The sequence below is a fragment of the Rhododendron vialii genome, chromosome 10a (assembly GCF_030253575.1).
Source record: "Rhododendron vialii isolate Sample 1 chromosome 10a, ASM3025357v1".
In the NCBI taxonomy this organism is placed as follows: Eukaryota; Viridiplantae; Streptophyta; class Magnoliopsida; order Ericales; family Ericaceae; genus Rhododendron; species Rhododendron vialii.
The window spans coordinates 19,244,796-19,252,500 of record NC_080566.1 but is presented as its reverse complement, the minus strand read 5'-3'; the positions used below and the strand labels follow the sequence as shown (position 1 = coordinate 19,252,500).

Here is a 7,705-nt window from a genome sequence, read left to right as displayed (position 1 = left end):
AAGGTTAGTTTATTTGTTACACTCTGCAACACACCTGTAGCCGTCATGTTTTATTCTTTTTCTTTTGGTGATGAAAAATTGGTATTACCTTAAGCCTGTCTCCTACAGACATTTACTTTTGAATTCTGTAGTTAAAATGGTCGTCAGCTAGGACTTTAAGTATCCAATTTAATCATCATTTTACCTATTGACTGCTCAAGTTGAGTAAAATGTTTTGTACTGTACCCCTCCTTATGGAATATTTGATGTCAAAATAAGGACTGTAATTCTAAGAGTAAACAATTGATTTTAGCCTTACCCCTTATTTGTTTCCTTAGGGCATTCTTTCAGAATCATTGGGAGCAGACTCTAATGACCACATATTTACCCTGGTTGATGGCACTGCCGACACTAGCAAGATGGGTGCTAATACTGGAGGCTGTGAGGAGCTTTTAGTGGGTGATGATGATGGAGACAGATCAGTGGCCTCTGTCGAGGATCAACTACACAAAGAAATGACAGTTTACGAGGTAGGTTGATGTAATGAAATTATTACTGGCCAAATACCAAACCAAGCCTTGTGTCCCAATCAATTGGGGTCGGTTACATGAATTCTGGTTTTCCATTGAGCTCTATCTAGGGCTACCTCTTTACTTAGATTTAGTAAGCCCAAGTCCTTCCGTACCATGGTATCCAAAGTTAGTTTAGGTCTTCCTCTCCCCTAGCTCGACTATCTACTACTATCATGTCACTCTTCTTGACTACTGCGTCTACAGGTCTACAATAAATATGTCCTTACCACCTTAATCTATTTTCTCTCAACTTATCTTGTATAGGTACAACTCCTACAATCTCACGAATAGTTCATTTCTAATTCTATCAATCCTAGTCTTCCACACATCCACCTCAACATTCTCATTTCAAATACGCTCATGGTACTCACTTTTTGCTTGTTGATAAGCCAACATTCTGTCCCATATAGCATCGTTGGCCAAATATCTTTGCTAATTAATTTTAGGTCATTTTCAATAACTCCTTTGTTTTCCAGATGGGGGTCTCATCTACCTTTACTGATAACCCCGTTTCCATGTCTTTGCAAGTTTTATGATATGTTTCAATTGAAAGGCTCAGTTTTGATAGATGTGGATTTTAGATGAAGCGATTCAATGGTTAAACAACAAAAATAGAAGATTTAGCTATAAGTGGCTTGTGAATCTAAAGTGGATGATACAATGTAGGTACCGGTAGAAGAGATGTATTCTATTTAAATGTTTTGTGCAAGAATAATCCTTGGCATGAATGATTTCAAATTACCTATAGTGAATTTCCATTTCAAACCTATTAGGACAAAACTTTGAAACGCAATGTCAAAGTCCACATTTATCCAAACTTTGCATTGCATGTCGAACATAATTCACTAAGTTGAACATTAACACTGCCTAGTGCTTGTAGATAAAAGAGGCGATCAACATTTCCCTTGGTGGGGAGAGAGACTGTCTTTATTCCCTGCTACGTACTCCTATTATGTACCTCTTAGGTAGTAAATATCATAACCATGAGAATATCAAGAGTCGTTTGGATTTTGAGGACTTTCTTAGTTGCATAATTTCCCTGCACACATCTAAGTGAACTCTCGCTTTTGTTGTAGAAATTTATCACAGGGATGCTAACAAATTTTGGCAGCATGGCATTGGATCGAATTCACAACACTCTCAAGGTAATAATATTTCGGTTAGGTCGTAGAAACTGCATATTATGTGAGAACAAAATCGTCACAAGTAGCTACTTGCCTAACAAATATTGCTGCAGATGTTTTGTGTAGCTGATCCTCGTTATGACAAGTCACTCCAGCAGCTACAAAGCTTCTTATCTGGTCTAGTTGCAGAAGATAAATTAGAGCTAAGAGATGGCATGTATTTTCTGAAGAAGTGATGAACTGATGCGATATGCAGTATCTTTCATCTTATCAAAATCTCGACAAAGAAATCAAGGTTAGACTTCTTAAAAGATTTACGGCCCTTCTCAGGTTGGCTAAAGTTAGGGCTTCAAACGATATTGTTTGAGCAAAATATTTGGTCATTCAAGTATTTAACGGGCTTCAATAGACTTGGTTTGTTTTATAGCTTTCAAGCTGATTTCAAGTCAGATTGAATCTAATTGATAACGACCCTTTCTCAAGGATCTTAGTTTTTATACTCCTATGGTAAGATTTTTGAGATAAGTTGAGTCTAGCTCAAAAAGTTTGCTGACTGCAAAATATGTTCAAGCTTTACATGTTTACATAACAAGCCAATTGCAAACGACATTTTTAACAGGCCAAACGTTGATTGAGCACGATTAGCTTGATCGCTGTGGCCCTAGCTACATTCTTTTACTTTTTTTGGATATGCCCTAACTATATTATTCCAAATGCAGGTTTTTTGTTACCTCAGCCCTAAATATAGCCGGAGTGCAGGTTTTTGTTTCACTTATTTTGCCAGATTTTCGATGCATCACCACAAGTGAATTAGAAATTAGTTTTGATACTTCGCAACTTATCTTACTGATCCCTATGGCATACAATATATGGACATAAACCATTTTTTTTTTTTAATGGGTGTTGTAGCTCGATTTGGTAACCAAATCTTAACGCCATTGTCGGCATCAAAAGGATGATCGTTTATGTTATCCAAATTGGTTCTTATTTTAATTTTTTGTTTACATTTTTTTATGTTCCTGAAGTATTCGGTCGAGCGTACTTATACTTGCATGTGACTCTCAACTCGAAGGTAGGATCCAGTTGTTGCAAAAGGCAATATTAGCTCCCTAGTTATTTCAAGCGTATATGTTAATGTGAGTTAAAGTTTCAGTATTTATTGTTTAGAATCTTGGCACGTGTACATACTCCTACAGAGAAAAAGAGTGTTGAAGTTGGTTTTTTGAGAAAATTAGATTAACCACAAAATTCAAGAAGCTTGATATCGAGAGAGAGAGAGAGAGAGAGAGAGAGAGTAGTCTTTTATGTCGACATTTGCCCAGATGATTATGTTATGATTTTTGACATAAATATAAAGAAATACTGCATACATGTTGAGAATTTTTTAAAATATATTACGAATTTCTATGGAATTGTTATGAAATTTGAGGCAACTCATTAGACTGCAGACCTTAATAAAGGCGTGTATTATAGACTTATTTTTGTATAGGCTATTTTTTTTGTCAGCATTTGCACGCCACAATGATTGGAATCTTAAAGCTAGTAACGCCTTGACAAAACTATGTACTCCCATAAAAGTTTGTAATGGGTCACAAAAATAATGTAACGATTCACATTCATTAGGATTGTGTGTGTATATTAAGGTTTAGTTTGTGATATTTTGGGAGCTCAAGGCGCACTTTAAAATTAGGGACCTTTATGTATTTTTACGAGCACAAAAATAAACAATAGATCAATCTAAAAATTCTAAGAATTTACGTTCCCGAAGTAGTGATCATTACAAGAACTTACTAGTATCACTTAAATGTCCCACTTCTTGCAATTTTTAGTGGCAAAAGTAGTAATTACGATAGCATAATAATCTTTTTCTTGAGATAAACCTATCCTACTCTTGGAGTTTTACTCTGCTGTATTTCAAAGAATGCCGACCCACATGAAAAAATTTGTTTTTAACTTGAATGAAAGCAAAGAAATCGTACAATTGTGAAGAAATCGAAATGGGTTTGCTTTGGAAGACGAGAGAATTGCTTTGTGAATCTTTGAATCAGAATGTGTACCGAGGAATAGAGCATCGAGGATATATATAAAACCCTTTTGTTTTACATTGACGTGTCAAAAGCCCTTTCACCACCAAATGGGCCCCTTGGAATTTTTTTATTTTTTTATTATGAACAATTATGAGCCCTTCGGATTTATTCATAATGGACTTATTTTTATACTTATTATAGCACCCTATAAAATTTGGAAAATGATATTGGCATTCCAAAAATTGATACAAACACTCCAAAAAACAAAGGAAAGTGGCTTTGGAATTACATTGATTTTGGAGTGTCTGCATCAATTTTTGGAGTGCCAATATCATTTTCCTAAAATTTATGAGTCCCTAATTTTACAAAATGACCCGAGACATAAGCCTCAGTCGCCTTCCTGCATTACCTGCCTGAATATGCGCAATACATCACATAGTGGCCGTTAAGTTAGTTTAAGGCTTTTTTTTTTATACCAAATATAGACTGCATATAAAATATAAGAAAGAAAGAGCATTCATACTTGTTCATATAGACAAGACCATATGCATAGAAACCGTAGCTAAAACAACCCGACAATAAAAAACAAGGATTAGGAACACGAGGCAAAGATGAGTCAATTAAAAGCATGGCGTTGAGGGATTCGATAAGTATGCAGGTCACCACGGCTGTCCTCAATAACCCTTTCTCGTTTACGCTTCCTCCGAGTTGGGTGTTGTGCAACCTTAATACTGTGACCACCAGTTTTGGACCCCAATTCTTGTCTTGGACTGTAATAAAGGACAACGACAAAGATTTGTTTGTCCTAGTTTGATTCAATACTAATCAAATTTTACCTAAAAATACATATATATAAGGCTGCTGAAAGTGTTCTCGTATGTTTGTAGTGATGCAAATTTTTCTATTTTGGGTTTTGTCGGTCGTGGAGAGAAAGATTCGTGGTTTCAACAAAATAATAACTTAGATTTCTATTCATCTAAGAGGCCCTACATTGAAATTGACTCATGACCACTTTTCAAGATTCGATCTTACTTGTATGATTACAAGAGGAATAGTACAATACATGACATAGGATACATGAAAGTGTCCATAAAAGGGAATGGATGGCTCGGATTCATAGTCAGTGTGAATCTGAGCCATTCATTTTCTTTCATGTTCCTTTTTTTAGGGGTGTTCAAGAAACCGCCAGAACCGTAAAACTGATCCGATCCGGACTGAACCGTCATATTTGGTCCGGTTCCGCGGTTCTACGGTCAGGTTATAGTTCCAAAAAAATAAGAACCGTTAATTTTGGTTCGGTTACTGGATCTCAATTAATGAACCGTGGTTAGAACCGAACCGGACCGTTTAAAACTAAGATAAATATAGAAATACATGTGTGTGTAGTTAAATATGTATTTGAATTTAGTAGGTTAATCTTTTCCTTGCTAAACTTAATTTATTTAGAGATGAAATTTCATTTGTTAGGAAAGTTTTTATTTTCTTCCTTCATTTTCTATTCCAGCAAATTATCTTCCTATTTATTTAATTTAAAGAGTTCATATGTTGTGAATAAGTGTTTGGATGGTTATTGGATAGAACCGGAACCGAACCAAAACCGAACCGGTCTTGCGGTTTGGTTCTGGTTAGGTTCCATGCATATATTGGTTAGGTTCTAGTTCCTAATTTTCTAGAACCATTTAAAATGGTCTGGTTACTGATTTTCTAGAGAACCGGACCAATCCGGACCGTGTACACCTCTACCTTTTTTCATGTATCATAGCATTTCTCTGATTAGAAACGTACCCTAATACATACGTGGCATTTCTCTGATTATAAACGTACCCTAATAGCATATGTGGTTTTTTCCCCATATTTAATAGGATTTTCTACTAGTAGATGGTGAGATTAAGTCCATAGGGATTGGTGGTGCGTGTAACTTTTCCGGACATCCCGAGTTATTAAAAAAAAAAACACTATGGCAATAATTGCTAATGACATTTTTACTCCATTTTTGGGTTTCTGATGTGGTACCTTAGGGTTCGTTTGATTAGAAAGAATATTAAACTGAAAAGTAAAAATGATAGAAAGTAAAGTTGGAAAAAAATATTTTCTTCTACACGTTCGATTAGAATAAAAAGGTTTGGAAGAATCATGCAAGAAAATATTCATATTTACGAACTTATCCTTGACATTCTAACAGACATCATGGATCATGATAGGAAAGAAATATTATAAACATAATGGAAACTGTATCATAAGAGATGACAACCTTCATAAGAAATAAAATTCCTTGTGTTTTTTACGAGAAAGTAGAAGCTATATAATCATGCTTCTACGAGTAGAACTTCCTACAATTTTCATGCTAGCATTAGGAAAGTGCCAATATTTTTTCCTGAATACCATTGCATTCCCCGTTTGACAACTGAGAAAATGGAGCAGGACAATGATCTTGGAAATTTTGGATGGCATAGAAAATTCATGAATACAAGAACTCTGGAAGCCCAAACAGATGATACAAGGCCCACGGCTGCCGGTGACAGGCAGGAGTGGGGGATGCTGATGATCAAGGCAATCTTGTCAAATAACCATGTTTTTTCAGATTAGTTTTCTCATTTGAATGTAAATTGTAATTGATATCCAAAAACTTTATGCTTTGTTTGGATTGTTTTTAGAAAAAAAATTCTCAACTCAAAAAACACTCATTACCCCTACTTCTAATCATTACTTATCCCTATCTCCAATCATTATTCTCATTTCTGTTTTTATCTCTCTCAAATCATTACCTCTACTTCCAATCATTACTCTCATTTCTCTCTCCACTCATAACTCTACAAAATTTCTCAAAAACTTATCCAAACATAGCTTACTGAATCAAGTTGGTTTATGTCGCATGAAAGAAAGAATGTTTGTAGCTCTTTTTTTTTCTTTTCTTTTTACCACTCTTTAGAGGAAGGTTAAAATCGGGGTAATTAAAATCTTGTACGAATTGGCTGGTAAGAGTTAATAGCAATTTGAGAGGTTTCGAAACTAAGACCTTAGAAAGAAGCAAACCATAAAGTTCTGAGTATTGAAGGGCAAGCCAACCCCTTGGGTTGATATCGAGTACATGGTATGATACGGCGAAGCCAAATCAATACTAAATGAGAAAAACCTTCTCTATCTTGTAACGCCCCGAATTTTGGGTACGTTAAAAAGACAATTTCATTTAAAACCTCAAAATAGAGTCATAATTTATTGATAACCTCAAAATAGAGTCTGGCTCTTCTTACAACAAATACTCTCATAAGAGTTCAATATTTACACAAATGAAGGGGGTTCTAAGATTCCTATCTACAGCTCCTCCTTCTTCTCCATCCTAGCCAGCTCCTCAGCTCCAAAAGTCTCCACGGTGATCTGCTTACCCTGATCATCTACGAAATCTGACACATTATACCGGCGTCGCCACCCATATAATATGTCAGGGTCACCAAAAAGGCAACACCGTGAGCTACAAAGCTCAGCAGAGTAATCCTTACCCACTAACCCATAACTTAAAACAACAGGAAATAATAACACATCGATTTCCACATGATACATATATACGCAGTTAATCATTTACACATCCACATTCATTAATCATCTATCGTTGGTGTCCAAGATTTCCAGGCTTATCCTACGTGACTCATCGTAGACCATGTCAACATTTTCACATACCAATTCATCTTTCAAAAATCATTTGTTTAACTCACACAATATTGCATTGGCTCCGTACCGCGGATAACCAAGCTACACAACCAACCTCACAATGGTTCCGTTTTTCCCAGATCCCATTGGAACACACACAAAACACACTCCACACAATGGGCTACCACGTCCGGCCACATTGCGGTTTCCAAAATTTGTTTTTAACACACCCAACCTCGGTTCCGCCGCGCCGGTCTCCCGAGTATCCTCACAATGGTTCCGCCGCGCCGGGTTCCCATTGGCACACAATTGCATTGGCTCCTCTCCGCGGATAACCAAGCCATACCTCACCATGGTT

General features: G+C 36.2%; 1 protein-coding gene across 4 annotated transcripts in view; it reads left to right on the top strand.

Annotated features, from left to right (window-relative positions):
- LOC131303619 (anaphase-promoting complex subunit 2-like) overlaps positions 1-6,307 on the top strand; it is a 27,989-nt gene extending 21,682 nt beyond the window's left edge. For 2 of the 4 annotated variants that reach the window (XM_058330576.1, XM_058330574.1), the window contains exons 13-17: positions 1-3; positions 318-509; positions 1,628-1,696; positions 1,789-1,970; positions 2,395-2,668. The exon at positions 1-3 is cut by the window's left edge and continues 79 nt beyond it. In XM_058330576.1, the coding sequence (XP_058186559.1) occupies positions 1-3; positions 318-509; positions 1,628-1,696; positions 1,789-1,911 (387 nt within the window). In that variant the 3' untranslated portion in view covers positions 1,912-1,970; positions 2,395-2,668. Of the gene's footprint in view, positions 4-317; positions 510-1,627; positions 1,697-1,788; positions 1,971-2,394; positions 2,669-6,155 lie in introns of those variants that run through there. The other 2 variants (XM_058330575.1, XM_058330577.1) reach the window with 2 other exon arrangements.
- Positions 6,308-7,705: the final 1,398 nt, after the last annotated feature.